Source organism: Mirounga angustirostris, unplaced genomic scaffold (assembly GCF_029215605.1).
Source record: "Mirounga angustirostris isolate CCGP_5_RB_7025 unplaced genomic scaffold, mMirAng1.0.hap1 SCAF_1, whole genome shotgun sequence".
Taxonomy (NCBI): domain Eukaryota; kingdom Metazoa; phylum Chordata; class Mammalia; order Carnivora; family Phocidae; genus Mirounga; species Mirounga angustirostris.
In genome coordinates, this window is record NW_026991709.1 from 148,472,259 (window position 1) to 148,489,955 (window position 17,697).

At 50.3% G+C, this 17,697-nt stretch overlaps 1 protein-coding gene across 1 annotated transcript in view; it reads right to left on the reverse strand.

Moving 5' to 3' along the window:
* Positions 1–17,697, reverse strand: part of TTC21A (tetratricopeptide repeat domain 21A) — a 31,707-nt gene that overhangs the window by 7,768 nt on the left and 6,242 nt on the right. Inside the window, exons 6-15 of the mRNA XM_045904024.3 lie at positions 17,162–17,319; positions 14,343–14,427; positions 12,907–13,005; positions 11,719–11,911; positions 9,262–9,359; positions 8,898–9,098; positions 8,077–8,206; positions 6,174–6,331; positions 5,725–5,940; positions 677–915 (exon numbers count right to left, since the gene is read on the reverse strand). Coding sequence (XP_045759980.1) covers positions 677–915; positions 5,725–5,940; positions 6,174–6,331; positions 8,077–8,206; positions 8,898–9,098; positions 9,262–9,359; positions 11,719–11,911; positions 12,907–13,005; positions 14,343–14,427; positions 17,162–17,319 — 1,577 coding nt within the window. The remainder of the gene's footprint in view (positions 1–676; positions 916–5,724; positions 5,941–6,173; positions 6,332–8,076; positions 8,207–8,897; positions 9,099–9,261; positions 9,360–11,718; positions 11,912–12,906; positions 13,006–14,342; positions 14,428–17,161; positions 17,320–17,697) is intronic.

Below are 17,697 nucleotides of genomic sequence, written 5' to 3' on the forward strand. Positions count from 1 at the left end.
ACCTTAGTCTAGGCTCTCCTTGTCTGTTTTCTGGATCATGCCAGAGCTTCCATCCACCCCTCTGGCCTCCACTCTTAAACACCCCCCCACCCCCCAGATCCCTCTGCATAAGCAGGCATCCTGCACTTTCTAAAACTCCATGTGACCACTCCACTGTTTATTGGTTTCCCACTGCTCTTGGCTTCACCTCCCCCACCCCACCCCACCCCCAGCACCGCCTCCCACCTGGATTGAGGAGGCAGAGTTTTGTTTGAGGGAGGGGCTGGGAAGGTACTTTGGAGGCCCCCGTGTCAAAGTATATAGACAGGGCTTCTAACCCCAGCTCTCCCCGTTCTTGCCCCTCTCATCGGCCACATCAAGTCACTGGACATTTCTTCAGGGACAGGCAGAGTCAGGGGCCAGGGCAGAAGCACATTCCCATGGTTCCCACCAGAATGTGGGGCCACACAGGGCAGCCAAGCAGGACAGATTCAGTTCCGGATCTTCAGGACTCAGCAATGAGCCGTCCTGACTGAGCACACTCAAATTCTGCCCCACAGGAAATTCTGTACTTGCATCTAACACACTTGGAGGACGCGGACTGGAGACCCAGGTGGAAAAAACATAATCTGGAGGAAACACTCCCTAAAACACCGCTGGAGCCGAGGCCGGAAGGGTGCCGCCGCCTGGGGCTTACCTGTAGCAGCCGATGTAGAGGCGGGTGTCTTTGCGGGTCTGCAGGTAGATGTTGCCCATCTTTTCCTTGGCTTCCGTGTAGCAGGGCTGCTTGGGCGTGATGTTCCTCAGCAGGCTCAGCGCCATGTCCACGTTCCCCTTGCTCAGGGCCAAGTCCGCATTGGCGATGGTGATGCGGATCTCCTCTGGTGTGCCACTGAACTCGTTGATGGCATCCTGCATGACCTTGGTGGCCTCATGCTGGGACATGGGAAGCCAACAGACCCTCCTTGAGCTGTTGCCCACCACAGGTGGCCTGACAACACTTGAAACCTCTTGGAGGAGACTTAAAGTGATCCCTCTTCCCACTTCTAACCCCGGAAGAGAAAGGAAACAGAGAGACAGCTGGGAGCAGTTCTGCTACACGGAAGCCAAGGATAGGATGGCTCCCATCCACCTGCAGAGAGGCTCCAGTGGCAGAAGGGAGAGACAGCCCTTCAATGTCCACAACCACTGTTCCTGGGGGATGGCAGGGGGAAGGTGCCCGGCTAGCTGGGGGCACAGAAACCTTCAACTGTAAGAACCAGCCTGTTCCTTAGCACCTCGATGTCTGCTGGCGATTCCTTCCTGTTAGAGACCTATGGACACATCTCCTTGTACTTCCCTGCTTTTGGTCAAAGGTATGTTTTATTTTTATTCTTATTAATTTGTTTATTTAAAGATTTTACTTATTTATTGAGAGAGAGAGTGCGCGCACACACGCACATGCTCATGCAGGAACAGGGAGAGGGACAGAGGGAGAAGCAGACTCCTCGCTGAGCAGGGAGACCCCCCTCACCCCTGGGGCTCGATCCCAGGACCTGAGATCATGACCTGAGCTGAAGGCAGATGCTTAACTCATTGAGCCACCAAGGTGCCCCAAAAGTATTTTAATGTTATGGTATTTGGTACAAAAAGTCTATTTGAATTATTTCTTCATTATATTTGTCCCCTTGATTATTTTAACAAAGTGACTCTCTTTCCCCATTTTGGTCCTTTTTGACTTGGATTCAGCCTTACCAGACATTTCTTCCTCAACCTCTGCTTTCTTTTTGTTTGCTTTGTATGTTTGTACCATGTTTTTACTACCATTTTGGGTGGGTCCTTTGGTTTTTGAAGTACAGACAGTAAGGGTTCCCTCTGTTTGTTTAAACCACTCTAATGCCTCTTTTATTTAATAGCTACATTTATTTCATTTACAATTTTATTATCATAGATACATTCTCAGGTTTTCTGTCAACTTGCTTTGTTTTCATTTTTATATGCTGCTGTGTTTGACTTCATTCCTGCCTTTACGTGTGGTCTGCTTTCTTTTCTTCCTAACTCTTGATAAAAGTGGTGGAAATCGTCTCTTTTAAATTCTACCAAGAGTCATCTTTCTGGGGCGCCTGGGGTGGCTCAGTCGTTAAGCATCTGCCTTCAGCTCAGGTCATGATCCCAGGGTCCTGGGATCGAGCCCCACATCGGGCTCCCTGCTCAGTGGGAAGCCTGCTTCTCCCTCTCCCACTCCCCCTGCTTGTGTTCCCTCTCTCACTGTGTCTATCTCTGTCAAATAGATAAATAAAATCTTTTAAAAAAAAAAGTCATCTTTCTATCAAGACACATTTTCTGTAAACTTTTTGTTTCACACTCTATAAAGATGGAAAAAACTAGCATGCTTACAGTAACCCCACCTCCCCTTCCCATCCTCCTCTCTGAATTTTTTATGGGATACTATTGTTATTTTGACTTCAATAACTTTTATTTCAAGAACTTAGCAATTACGCTGGCTTTGAGTTGAAATGACCGTATTTCAATGTAATTATATTTAGATTTATTTAGATTAGTTCTATGTGTCCTTTTACAGCTCAAATTTTTTTCCCACTTATAAAAAACTTCATTTTCAGGGCGCCTGGGTGGCTCAGTTGTTAAGCGTCTGCCTTTGGCTGAGGTCATGATCTCAGGGTCCTGGGATCTAGCCCCGTATTGGGCTCCCTGCTCGGTGGGGAGCCTGCTTCTCCCTCTTCCACTCCCCCGCTTGTGTTCCCTCTTTCGCTGTCTCTCTCTCTGTCAAATAAATAAATAAAATCTTAAAAAAATTAAGTATTTAAAAAAAAAACCCTTCATTTTCTTTTGTGTTTTTAGTTGTCTGGATTACATAGACAAGTAGATTTTTCAGAAAGGTTTAATTAACACCATAATTCTGGAGTTATTTGAATTTTTAGAGTATCCTTTATTGCTTTCATACATGAAAGCTATCCTGGGGGGACACCCTCCCCCCTCAACATTTTATAAATATTGTTCTGTTGTCTTCCTGAATTTAGTATTGTTGAGTAAAAGTCTGAGGCCAAGTTGATTTTTTTTTTTTTCTCACAGCGGGTAATATGCTCCCTACCCAGATGCTTGTCAGAACCTTCAATGACATTGTGAATCCTTGATTCTTGTAAATTCATTAGGACATTACTATTAGGATATTTCTTGGTCTTAATATTGTACTGCTATTTCTCCAGCACAGAGTGCCTTTCCGGGTCACTGTATTGTGTCTCCTCTAAAGGAATCATTCTGGTCCATCTCTGACGTGTCCCGGGTTCCGTTTCTTCTCGCTTCTGCAGGAACGTTGATTTTGCGTTTGCTGGCTATCTGCTGTCTCTCTCTTATCCATCATCCTCTCAAATCACTTCAGTGATTTTTCTCAACCCTTTCCTCCATCAGAGAGCCTCAGCAAGGGTTCAGCCACTTTCTGTTTTTTCTAGTGGGACTAACGGATCACTGCTTCCTGTGCTTACTGTCTAATTCTGCTAGCTGAACCCCTCTGTGGACCTCTGGTGCTCTGCTTTGAGCTGGTTTTTACAAGAGTTCATGTTCTTTTTATTTTCACTGAGTGCAGAAAAGTTTTTGTTTTTTTAAAATATTTCTTCTAGGGGCGCCTGGGTGGCTCAGCCGTTTAGCGTCTGCCTTTGGCTCAGGTCATGATCCCAGGGTCCTGGGACCGAGCCCCACATCGGGCTCCCTGCTCCGCGGGAAGCCTGCTTCTCCCTCTCCCACTCCCCCTGCTTGTGTTCCTGCTCTCGCTATCTCTCTCTGTCAAATAAATAAATAAAATCTTAAAAAAAAAAAGACAACTAAATAAATAAATAAATATTTCTTTTATTTTGTATAATACTCTTTCTCCCAAAGTGTAACCCTCACTTGTCTTTGGCTTGTGATTTTGTTTCCTCTCTCCTCTTTCCTCCCTCTGTCCTTTTCTCTCTTTCCTGCCTTCCTTCATTCCCTCCCATCCTTCCTTCCCTCCTTCCTACCTTTCCTCCCTTCTTCCCTCCTCCCTTCCTTCTTTCCTCTCTCCCTCGCCTCCTTCCTTCCCTATAACCACCATTTTGGATCCCATCTGATCACTGCTCATTCTCAAATGAGATTTTCATTCCCTTTTCTCAGGAACGGGGCTGGGGAGGGAGAGGGCCTAGCACAGCCACCCTAGAAAGCACATTTCCTCTGAGCTTTCTTTTTTTTTTTTTTTTTTTTTTTTTTTTTTTAAGATTTTATTTATTTATTCGAGACAGAGAGAATGAGAGACAGAGAGCATGAGAGGGAGGAGGGTCAGAGGGAGAAGCAGACTCCCTGCCGAGCAGGGAGCCTGATGTGGGACTCGATCCCGGAACTCCAGGATCATGACCTGAGCCGAAGGCAGTCGCTTAACCAACTGAGCCACCCAGGCGCCCTCCTCTGAGCTTTCTGTGGGTCCTCCCTTTTGGGGTAGACTTTGTGAGAAGCTGGGGGGTCAGGATGGAACCCTTGGCTCACAGGGAAGGCCTCAGTTTGCAGATCTGTCATCCTAGCAAAGCCAGCTGCGGAACTGATTTTCCGGTCATTTCCCTCCTTCCTTTCCTCTGGCCCACGTCTCCTAGAAAGGAGTCCGGACAGAGAGAAGCAAGGACGCATTTTAGCAAAGAGTTCTTGTCCAGTGGTCCTCCCTTTCCAAAAGCGGAATGCCCCTGCTTTTCCTGGTTTGACCACATCTCCAGAAAGTTTCAAGCAAATGCTGGAACCTCAGGTCCCACTGATGGCACCCTGCTTTCTCTCTCCCCCACGGACGGTAAGTTCTGAAAGGACAGGGACCTTGCGGGCTGCTCTCCTCTATCCCCAGCCCTCACATGGCGCCTGGCATATAGGTGGCCCTCAATCACTAGCCGAATAAATGACCGGTTTAATCAACTCTTCTGGGATGCGGCCCATCCCTGATTTTGTTATAGATGGAGATTCCTTCCCCACTTTTAAGTCTTGTGTTCCTTTTGGCAGATTTAAAGGAGGAAAGTACAACCAACAGGCTTCTGCATCGCCATCTTTGCCCAGAAGGCAATTTTTAACTTTTAAGGAGAAAGGCCCTCACGGGCTGTTCCTTCTTGATGGCAGGACTTTCCCAGGAGGCCAGATGCCCCCGTACCGGTGGATCACAGAAATGGTCTTGAAGCTCTGCTGACAAACTGCTTCCGGGTGAGTGGGTGGGTGAGTGAGGACAGCGGGGCCAAGGGAGCATGGGGAGCCAGCTCTCCCCCTCCCCGCCTCTGTGCTCTCCGCTGCTCCTTTACACCAGCATGGGATGCTCAGGTGCTCGCTGCCTTTGCCTACCCAGCCCCTCCAAGGCCCCAGCGCTGCCTCATACAGTTGAGCAAATTGTATACCACGAAACTCCAAGGGGACACAGTTCATAAAGATTGTGGTGGGATGATGACATCCACTGGAGCTCTACATCGCCCAGTCTGCCTGACCACCTGCGGCTGCCCTCATGGGCCTCTGTGCTCTGCCTGCGTGGGATCCTCGTGGGGACAGTGAGGTAGGCAGGGGATAGATCATGCAGGACCCAGTAGGGTTTGGACTTTATCTTGAGGGCAGTGGGAGCCTCTGAAGCCTTTAGGCAGGGGGAAGATGTGCTTCCAAATGAATAAAGGCTCAAATAGTAGCACAAATAAACATCAGCCAGAATCAAAGAGCCTGGGTTGATTACCCTGGACCTCCAAATGCCCCAGTCCCAAGGGAAGAGAGCATGCCATCTCTTACCAGCTCCCCATTCATCCGGAGGGCATCTGCCAGTTCCAGTAGGATGGACACCCGCTCGCTGGGCTGTACAGAGGGCCCACGGAACTTCTTGCCTTCTTCCATCTTCCGAGTTGGTAATTTTATGATCATTTTCAGTGTCCTTATGGCTTCTGGATAGTCCCCAGACTTGTTGAGGGCCCTGGCCTTGATGTAGTGGTAGAGGGGGTGGTCTCGGACCTAGAGGAGCACAGTGGGGCATGGGGCTCTGGCATGCTGCTGCGGCTACTCACAGCACCCAGCCTGGAGAAAGTGCCAGAAGCCCACTGAGCCTGCCCCTGCCTTTGGCCAGCAGAAGGGTCTGAAGGCTGCAGGGAGCTCCTGGGGCTACCCTCCCCCCCGGGGCAAATAGGGGCTGCAGCTGGGTGGGCCGTTGGGTGCTGAGTGTGCGGCTGGGCATAGAGGACCCCCACCTGGAAGTTGTGGCTGACGCCCAGCTCTAAGCAGTGAGAACACATGGCAAAATTGCCCTGTGCCAGGTAGATGTGGGACATGAGGAGGTGGGCATCCACGGAGGTGGGGTCCAGCTCCAGGCAGCGCTGCAGAGTGCTCTGGGCATTCTCTAACTCTCCTAGGAATGAGAAACAGGCCTCTACATCCAGGGGTCCCCGGGGACTCCCAGGGCCCAGTACGTAAAGGCAGAATGAAATTTCTATGTCCCGTTGCCCGGAAATACCCAAGTTGCCATTTGACCTGGTTCTGTTCTGTTTCACTCAGAGTTCTCTTCTTAAAACCAGAACTACAGTTTGTGCCTTGACCCAGACAAAAGCCAGGAAACTCGAACCAGGGTGTGACCCCTCCTTTCTCTCTGTAACCCTCAGGGAGACGGCTAAGTCACGTCACTGCTCTGTCTGGAAGCTCCGGGGAACACTTAAGTCTTGATTCCCACACCTCAGAGCAGAATGAATCCTAACAATAATGGCAACTATAATAGCCCCAACTTATGAAGCACCTGCTCTATGCCCAACACATGCAAAGCACCTTTAGAAAGGGTGGTTTAATATTTGCCCGGCCCTGCGAGATTGGCAGTATTATCTGTGTCTTTTAGCTGTAGGACTGGAACCCCGTGACGATAAGTCACTCAGCTTGCAAGGGACCAAGTCAGCATTGAAATCCAGGGCCACTGGCTCTTAAGGCTGAGCTCTGAATGCCCAGGCACTAGGGGGCTACAGGGTTTCCCTGCAGCCAAGCTGGCCCTCAGCGGGCAGCGGTGGCCGCCCAAGGGTGGGGTGCACTGAGCTGGTAGGAAGGTCCTCCTCCCTCTGCATCCAGGTCTCTCAACAGTTCCTGCTCAGGGTCCATAACCTAGCGGGTGGGGAGCACCTGCTTGTGGGTCCCAACTCCCTGCTCCTTCCTTGTGTGCTGCAGAACTGTGAAGATGTCACTATGGCAACCTAAGCAGCTGGAGACCTGGCTTTGGCCTGAAACCTGCTTGTTGGCAGCTGCAGCACCCCTGGGGGCATGCTCCTGCCTTTGCCTCGTACCCAGGAGCCCCTGAAACTGTGGGTAAGCCTGGAACCCACATACACTGGGGGGCTGGAGGATGAAGAGGGCGGAGCCCTCTGCACAGTGTGACCCACAAGGCAGTGCCAGAGGCCAGACACATGCCTTGGCATTTGGGATCCTTCGGAAGCCCCCAGCACACCAGAGATGAGCCTATCTTCCAGGCAGACGCAGGGTGCAAGACAGCAGGGTGCAGGAGAGTACTCAGAGAGGACAATAAGGCTCCCGTGGAGGCTTCTCCCCTCCCCCACCCCCTCTCTCCAGGGCCTGGGCCTTGAGATGGAAAGAGCTGGAAGGGTATCGCTCTGGCCACTCTGAGGCTCTGAAAGCCTAATACTACAGGGTCTCACCTCCCCATGAGGCCTTCCGGACTACCTTGAAAAAACTGCAACCCTGCCACCCCCTCCCCTCCCCTGCTTTACTTTTCTCCATGGCATTACTGTGTCCTAACAACCAGGTGCGCTTAGTTGTTATGTTTATTGTCTATTTCCCCTTACTAGAATGCAAACCTCCTGAGGGAATTTCTGTCTATTTTGAGGACTCACGGAGCCCAGTGTTGGCGCGGCCCTGGTGTAATAATGGAAGTTCAGGGACTATTACCTGGCGCAGAGCACGGAAGCAACAAGCAGCAGGCCGGGTGGGAGAGACCCCTGCTGGCCACGGAAGTCAGGCGGGTTTCAGGGGAGTGGAGGCCAGAGATTCGGGCAAGCCTGGGTGAGGGTGTGTGTAACACCCCAGGCCGGGGGCCTGTGGGCGCTCACCTGGGGCAATGTCTGAACAGATGAGCAGATGTGGGGGGACCCTTGGGCTCACCTGAGAGGTACTTGACCTGAGCCATCACATACAGAGGGTCAATCAGAGCTGGCGCTGCTTTGACTACAGGATTCAGGATCATGGCGACTTGTTTAAGGAGTGGAGACACCATCTGGCCTGGTGACCGGGGCTGGAGGAACACGGGGCCTGGCTGTACGGTTTGCCCCATGCCAGACAGACTCCCAAAGCTCTCAGAAAACCCTGTTTCAGTGCAGGAATTTTACTTCATTCCACATGTTTATTATCCACTCTTTGCCATCGAGGACTAGAGCATAAGCTCCGGAGAGCGGGGACTTGGTTTTCGCTATTGTGTCCCCAGTACCTAACCTGGTGTCTGGCACATGGTTAGTGCACTTGATAAATATTTGTGGGACGACTCATTACATGGCACTGGGGGACAGGATCCTTGCCCACACGGAATCTTGGCTGGCCAGGGAAACAGGCAAACAAGTAAAGGCTAACAGACTTCTTAGAAGACTTCTGGAAAAAAGGAACCTGGTTATTCTAGGATAAAGGCAGGGGCACGGCTAGTGCCCTGCTCCTCCACGTGTGGTCTGTGGACCAGCAGCTCGAGGGAGCATCATCTGGGAGCTTGTTCCAGAGGCTGGCTCTCTCCCCCCAGCTCCGCCCCCCCCCCCAAATCAGAATCTGCCCTGGAACAACTTTCAGGTGATTCACATGCTACACATGCAAGTTTGAAGGAGAAGGGGTTCCCTAACTGCAGGGGCACAGAGCTGCCTGGTGGCCAGCCAGGTGAGGTCCCTGCCTCTGTCCAGACCTCTGCTCCAGACCCCCGCCATGAGGATAGGACTTCTGCTAACCTGCTTGGGGCAGAAGAACAAGTACTCCTTGGCGATGCAGACCAGGAAGAGGGGGTCCAGTTTTTCGAAGTACTCAGAGCCCAGGGGGAGGCCCTGCATGCTGGAGAAGTGTAGCTCTGCAGCCTCCTTCAGGAGTGCAGTGGCTTCCTGCTCCCCCGTGTGCTTCCGGGATGCCAGAAGGGCCTGGAGAAAAACCAGCACCTGTGGGAGGCAGGTCCAGGTCTTTGGCACCAATGCCAGCCGGGCAGTGGGTAGGTGGGGGTGAAGCAGGAGTCCAGGCCGCATGGGCTGCTGGATACTGGAAACTGGGTTGGGGGGGAGGCACGGAATCCTGGAGCAACCCATATCCCCAGAGAGCTCTGACCTCAGACTTTCCGAGGGACTGCTGCACCTCGTTCAGGAATTCTAGCTGGTGCTCAGCCTCCTCCAGGTGGCCGTCCAGGATCTGGCACCAGATGATCCCTGGGCCCGGGATAGAGCGAGCATGAGCAGCCGGCTCTGACACGGAGCCAGCAGGCCAGCAGGCCAAGGAGCACAGATGAGACAGCGGAAGGAAGGGTGATCCATGCTCGGGGTAAGGAATTCAAAGCATGAGGCAATATGGAAAAACGTCCCTAGCTCACGCTCCAGCTTGAAGCAGGTCTCTCTCCAGAGGTAACCGCCCTTAACAATTTGCGGTATAGTCAACCATCTTTCTAGCAATGTGTATGCATCTTCATGAGATGCTTTAGTTTATACACACCCACCTCGTTCTCTTTAATGACAACATAATATGCCACTGTGGATGCGACATTGTATTTGTGGCCCCATTGAAGGACACCTCATCTAACATTTAGTTTGCTTTTGATGATTAATGTTGCATGGCCACAGTAAACGTATTTCCGTGTTCTAATTCCTGAAGTTGAGCTGATGGGTCAAAGGGCATGTATATCTAAAATGTTGACAGATAAGGCTGACTTGTCCTCCAAAGACATTTCAATTAATATTACAGCCAAGAACTTGAAAGTGGCCTTTCCCCACAACCTCGCAGACATGCTTTACTCTTTGCCAGTCTAAAAAGTGAATAGTAACTCATTTGAATTTACTTTTTTTTTTTATTGCCAGGGAAAAGGAACATTTTTTTTTTTTTCCGTATATTGAATGGCCTTTTTCTTTTCTACTATGAATCTCCCATACATAGCTTTCGCCTGTTTTTCTTTTAGGGTTGTTTTCTTTTTATATATTAAGATGATTAATCCTTTGTAGCAAACATTTTCCATTAGTTTGCCATTTACCTCTTAAGTATTTTTCAGTGTCTTTTGCCATCCATTAGTTTTAAATTCTTACATAGTCAAATCGGTAAGATATTTTCCCTTCCATCCTCTGAGTTTCCCCCAGGGAAGCCAAGTCCGATTGAATTTTTATGTTTAAATATTTAATTCATCTGCAGTTTATTTTTTAACTAATCTTTACCCTCCTTCCCCCAATGTGGGGCTCAAACTCACAACCTCAAGATCCAGAGTCACGTGCTCTACCAACTGAGCCGATAAACTGGAGTTTATTTTTGAGTATGGTGTGATATGGGAACTTCCCTTTACTTTTTTCATATTGGATAGCCAGACGTCCAGCCATGAGTTATTGAAACCTACCACCATATTGGTTTGAAATGTCACCTTATTCGTAAGATCTGTTTCTGTGCCATTTATCTGCCTCATTATTCCAGCGTTGGCCTCAAGCTGACTTAACTATTGTTGTCTCCTAATGTGTTTTGGATTTGGGCAGACAAATCCGTCTATTCTTACTATTCCTCCTTTATAGATATTTCCTGGTCATTTTGGTGTATTTATTCCTGATTGTCTTCCTAATCACCACCTTGGCTTTCACTCCTATCCATCCCACCATTTGGCCCATCAATGGAATTTTGTACTTTGCAATCGTATTTTTAATTTTCAGTAACTTTTTTGTTCCCTATAACCTTTCTCACAGTAGCCTGTTCTTTACTTATTGACTGATGTTATAGCCTCTGCAAACACCGGAGGTGTATTAGTAGGGGAGGGGAAGTCTTGTCTGTATCCGGCTTTAACTTCACTCCTCAGAGGGCTCAGCCTCTTTCAGACTGTTAGCAGATTTACAAATGGACTAGACTGATGAGTATTAGCAGCTGAGGCACAATTCCCAAACTGTTAAGGTCGCTGATTTTTCCGAGACAGGTCAGATGAGAGGGTGACTCCAGCACACACCTGACAGGGCTCGCCTGTGCTGGCATGTGGGATGGCCATTCAGGCCGGTGGACTGCCTTTCTGGCTGACTGGCTGGGGGTCTCCCCTGAATGAAGAAGTGGGGGAGGACTGAGCCAGGTGGGGGAATGTCAGGGGATGTGGCCTGTGTGGGGAGCAGCAAGTCTTTTTGTCCTTCACGTCTCTGGTGGTGGTGGGAAGCATCAGGGGCTCTGTTCCGCTCTCTCCTGCCCCACCCCCCTTAATTGCCTCCTTGATTGCATTCTCGCCCACTGCCCCACGGCCTGTTTTGCTCCCAGCCTCCAGTGACCCTGAGCTTGCTTTTTTGTTTTTGTTTTTTTAATTTCTGTTTTTCCTGGAGCTCTCTGGGGGAAAAATCGGTCTACTCATGTCTTTAGCTGCCCCATCTCTGCCTCTGTTGGAGTATGGGTTTCCGTTTCTATGTCGTGGAAAGGCGCCCGATCATACAATGTATGCCCAAACTCACACACCCTCTAGGGAGAATGCTTCTCAGCACCTGTCTTCTGGATCCACGGAGGCTACCCTGCTACCTGCCTTCCCACGCCCCTCACCCCGCCCCCCCACCCTGCCCAACCTGCATAGACCTGTCAAGGCAGCCACACTGCTCTCGTCCAATTTCATGGCCTCCGAGTACCACAGAGATGCCTCCCTCACTTGGTCCTGCAGGATGAAGAGATAGCCCAGCTCTGTGGCCACATGGGCATAGGAGGGTGTGGCCATGAATGTGCGCTCGATGAAGCTGCACACTAGCCGTAGAATCGCCTGGTGCCTCCCACACTGCAAGGAACGGACACATGGGAACAGGGAAACCAGTCAGTCCAGCCTGTCAGAACAAGGCCACGTCAGAATCGGGGGACGCTTCGGCAGGCCTGCTGGGGCTGCTCAGGAGAGCCTAAGGGCTGCCTGCGACCCACAGATGGGTCTGTGCAGTTGCCCAGCTTCCAAAGAACCTCACCCTGGCCACATCTGTGGAACCTGCCTCCAGGCACAGGGCCCTCCAAAGGGCCCATCTCCTGTCTGGCCACAATAATTGGTCCAAGTCACCAAGTTTTTCAAAAACTGAGGCTGGGTCAGAGAGGCTCTTTTGTGTCCCGTTGACGGGAAGTGGCTCCGAAGACTGTGAGCAGCCATGTTCCCTGCCAGATGTGCAGAATGAGCAGAGAGCATCAGACACAGATCTGTGTCTCTGCGGGAGAGATGGTGTCCCCATGGCATTTGACCCCATGGGCTGGTTCCCAAGGCCCTGGAGCTACCCCGGTTTTTGCAGCAATTCCTTCTGGTAAATATTGCTTTGGGGCTGAAGGGTCTGATAGAGACAGATTGTTTGGCAACCTGGTCCGTTTGCACCTGGTCTGCTCAGAGAGGTACAGGCAGGCCCGCCTTTCCAGGTCACTTCCACAGAGAGAATATGGCAGTCGGGCGCCCCTGCACCCCAAGCCACGGCCGGGCACGGCTCTGCTGTGTAACAGCCATAATACTGCCCTCTTCCCCCAAATGAGGGACCTCCTACTCTAAAAGCACTTCCAGCCTCAATCGTGCTGATCTTTACAGTGTGTCTGAGCAGCGTTTGGGCCCAGATACAGAGCCTACATGATACAGTTATCAGCCAGAGGCAGGTAGGGGCCGCTGGGTATGGGCCACCAGCCCGAGAGGCCAAGTTTGAGCCAGAGAGGGGAGGACAGGGTATCCAGGCAGCTTCCAGGGGGCCATAGTGCTCCCCTTAGGAACACAGCAAGAAGCATGATTCAGAAACCTGGAAAGGACCTTCTTACCAGCCTGCTAATCACAAGAATTTTTTTAAGATGGAGGCTTGGATTTTGAGGCTCTCTTGTCTCCAGTGCCTTAATCAGATTTCTAACATGACTGGCAGCCTGTGGGGGACAAAACAGACAAGGTCAAAGGTAATATATAAAATGGGAGTTGGGCAGAGGTTTCAACCCCAGCATTCCCTGGGAGATCTTAAAATACCCACGCCCAGGAGCCAGCCCCAGAGATTCGGATTCAGCTGGACTGGGGTGGGCCTGTAGGTGGAGCTTTCGGGAGCATTGCTCAGCCAAGAGCTGGTACTGCCCCTTTGTTCATGGATTTGTGAAGAGAAGTTGCCCTTTCAGGCCCCCTCCACCCCCGCCCCTGCCAGAGACAGTTGTCACAGTGCCTACACAGCAGCCCACCAGGCCGTGGGCTGACTCAAGAGCCACGGGAAACCCTGGATGGGGCAGGACTACTCTGCTCAGTAGATGTGAGCAATGGTAGCACTGAGCAGCCAGGCCTGGGGACAGGGGCAAATCCCAGGGGTTGAGGTGGGGGTTGGTGAAGGAGGGGCATTAATGCTAACTCTGCCGCTGGGATTAACCCTCAGGCCAGGCCCTGGGAAGGACTGCCCAGGGCTCTGGGGATGCCCGGAGCTGAGGACAGGCACATTCTCCTCCTGTTCCTATCCAGAGAGGGCGCTGGGGCCCTTGTTGAGGGTTCCTCCCAAATATGGACTGTACCCTCCATCTCACCCCACCCCACAAAACCCATAGTCTCAGAGCTGTGCAGAAGGAACCAGAAACTTCCTCTTCCCATCATGAAACGCTAACAGACTCCTGATTTGTCACTCTTTACAGAGGCAATGCTTTTATTCAAAAGGCAATGTTGTGGCTGGAAACACACTCTTCTTGAAAATTAAAACCTGTCCGGGCACTAAGGTTTTCATGAAGAATTCCAGATGTGTCTGGCTGTGTTTGAAGACTGTTTTGGGTTTCTCTGGAAAACTACAGGGCTTAGGAGCAAGTCTGGGGCTAGGTTCTACCTGGCCAATACCTGAGCGGTTTCAGCTACTCCTTAAAAAATGGCATTTCCCGAAATCAGACACTGTTCCAAGTTCTCCCACATGTCATCCCACGTAGTCCTTCTACCAACCTCACAAAGTGATTGGAGGTATCTCCAGTTTACGAATGAGGGGCTTGAGGCTTCTCCAGGTGAACCTGCCCAGCCTCACACAGGTAACACGGGGCAGAACCAGAATCAACCTCACTGCCCGCCCAAAGAGCAAACCAGAGCAGACCTCCTGACCTCCTTATAGGGAGTACAAGGTGAGGGAGAAGGGAGGGAGCTGAGATCCAGGGAGCACCCTCCGAGGCCCTGGGGATGGGGGTGCTAAGAGTGCTTCTGCCCAGGCTGTGCTTGTTTCAAGGCCCAACTCCTGAGTCTTGAAAGAACTTACTGTGGTCATGTTGCCTTCTCTTGCAAGCTCATGCACAGCTAGGATTTGGCAGGCATCGATATTATATTCATCTTTTTCTAGGATTCTGAAATAGGAAGAGGAGTCACATGAATTGAGAGTATTCATAGGCCAGGCTAGAATGGTGCGGCAGCCACTCCTGATTGTCTGGAAATATCCAGTCTCCCTTTCTCCTTTTAATTATGGAACTCCTTTATTTGGCTGGACTCATGGCTACCCAGAACAAAGACTACATCTCCCAGCCTTCCCCTGCAGCTTAGGTGTGGCCCTGTGACTAAGTTCTGGCCAACAGGATGAGTGCAAGTGCCCCAGGTGACATCTAGCTGTATTCTTACAGCCCACCTTCTCTTTCTTCTCTTTCCTCCTTCCTGCTGGCTTGAAACATGGACCATGTGAGCCACATCCTAGGAATGGTAGAGCAGCAAGACAGAAGGAGCCTTGGACCCTACAGAGTTAAGCTGCTGTTCCAGTCCTGGACAACCACCCAGACTTTTACCTGAGAGAGGAATGTCATTTAAGTCATGTGTCTGGGGTGATTTGTGACAGAAGCCTATTCATATTCCAACTATCATAGACATGATCATGGTACTGTCCATGGTCCCACGGTCCCAGGGTGGTGGAGAGATGCTTGGGGGGTCATCTGCGGCTGTATGATAGAAAGGGAAGCTTGTTTTCCATCATGTGTCATTGTGAAGACACAGTTTCTGGTCATACATACTATGGGGTTTTCAATATTCTGTTTCTTTAAAGGAAACTTCCTATTTTTCAGCCTCGTCAGGGATGGCCTTGTGCTTCATAGAGGGTTACTCTAATTAACACCCAAAATTCCACCAGCATCGACAAGGCAGTCAACATTCAAACGGTTCTAACACTTTATGGTGATTCTGAAAGTATTGGGCACCAAATACATTTGGAAATTAAAAAAAAAAAACAAACTTTAAAATAACTTATGGACTAAAGAAGAATCAGAATGGATATTAGAAAATTCTTAGAACCAAATGATACTGAAAATATCACATCCAAATTGTAGATACTGCTAAAATGGTACCTTGAGGAACATGCACAGACTTAAATGCTTATACTCTAAAAGAAAGTTGAGAATGGATGAGCCAGGCATCCGACTCAAGAGTTAGAAAACCAGAGCAGAACAGCCCCATAGGAAGGAGTTGGCAGGAAACCATAAAGAGCAGACATTAATGAAACAGAAAACAGAGATGTGATAGACACCAAAACTCAAAGCTGGGTCTTTAATAAAGACTAATAAAAGAAACAAATTAATGTTGACAAAGAAAAATAAGAGGGAATGGAAAAATAAATAATATTAGGGATGGAAAGAGAAACACACCTAGAGGGGGCAGAGATATTAAAAACAATGGGGGCGGGGTGCCTGGCTGGCTCAGTCCATAGAGCACGTGACTCCTGATCTCTGGGTTGTGAGTTCAAGCCCCACGCTGGGCATAGAGATTGCTTAAATAAGTAAATAAATAAAATAAACAAACTTTAAAAAAACATTTAAAAATTTTTTTAAAAATACAAAACAATGGGGGAGTTCTGGGAACACCACTAGCTGGGGAACACCCCCACAAGGGCAGGCGTTGGGTGTGGGACTCAGCCCACTGGCCCTAAACACTATTCCCCTCGGGTAGGGTAGCAGGGCCTTGGGCGAGGGAGACTGCGCATACCATGGTTGTGGCCTTCAGCCAGGTGCTCCCAGGATCCCGCTGGCTGAAGGCCAAGCCTCCAAAGCAAGGTCTTGACCCAGCTCCTGATGAGGACACTGGCCAGGTGTCAACTGTGGGACAGAGAAGCCGAGGCCCACACAGGCGCTGCACGAGGGGGCCCCTGTGGGTTGAGCAGGCCCGAATTGCGTTCATTTGCTACCGGGAGCCTCTCTCTGGGACACAGATTCCAGGGATGATGGTCAGAGGAATGACCATCCCTCCACAGGGAAGAAAGAGGTCTGCTTGTGTTTTGTTTTGGTTTTGAGCTGTGCTATAGACTAGCACAATTTAGTAATGATTCATAGTGATGACTTGTGGTCACTCAGAAAAAAAATAGTTAACTCTTTTTAGGAAGAAAATGAGTAGCATGCATTTTAGAATTACTTAATAAAAACAGTTCCAGCGTCAGAGTTTAAAGAGATAAGCTTCAGTTATCTAGAAAAGTCCATCCTCAGAAAACCTGGCATCAAACATCCCTCCCCCTCCAAGTGGTCTTTATTTCTATTGACAATGACAATACTCCAAAGTCACCTCAACTTGGTGTCTGGCTTCCACAAACCCCAGGAGCTCCCCAGCTCTTACTGTCTAGCTGATGTGCCCAGCCTCAGCTAAAAGTCTTCTCCCGGTCACCAACAACCTTGCCCCCTGAAGTTTTTATTACAGTGTATCATACCCATAGTTTAAAACAATTAAATAATGCAACAGTCCCTTTATGCTTCCCTACCCACCCCCCACTTCTTTAGAGGAAACTGCTTGTCGCCCTGTAACCTTGGTTGCTTTGGGCTCTTTGGGTCACTCCCTCCACCTGTCTCCTAAATAATGTGCTTATACCTCTAGATACGCCCATTTCTTTGTCCATCAGAGGCCTCCCTGTCCCCCCGCCATATGATCGCATCACTATTCATACCTCCTCTGTTGACAATATTTACTTTTATGTCTTGTTCCATCAAATACATGATGTCTCCCATGCCCCAGCTTGTAAGATGCGAACACATGAGGACCCTTGGCTTTGCCAAAAAAAAAAAAAAGGACAGCAGCAGCATGCTGGTGCGGTGGTGTCGGCTGACCCCCGCCCCTCACCTGTGGCCTATTTCGACCGTCTGCTCCCAGTCCTGCTGAGCCAAGAATAGCTGCATCTTTAGGACCAGGGCAGGCAGGAAGCTCCCTGAGGTGATGGTGATGTGGTTCACCACCTCCAGCGCCCCCGTGTAGTTCTGCTGCAACATGAAGTAGGTTGCCTGTTGGAAGCCCAAGAGAAGAGCCTCCATCAGTGCCCAGGAAGGGAGGTCAGGCGGGGGGCGGGGGGGGGTGGTGTCAGGGTCTCTACCAGAACAGGAGCAGAGGCTGACACAGGGGCGCTGCAGGGCCCCTCAGCTGTGCCAGGGAATCCCTCCAAGCCCCGGGGGCAGGAGTCATCCCTCAGAGTCACAGATCAAAGTCCACAGCAGGCTTGGCTTCCTGGACAGGCAAGGCAAGGGTTCTGGGGAGATAGGGGAGCCCTAGCAGGTGTGGGATACGGCAAGGCCACATACGGGCCACCCTAGGGGGAGACCTGAAGGTGCTGGGCACTTTCCAGTTCCACAAATGGCCCACTCATTTGCCATTCACTTCCTTGA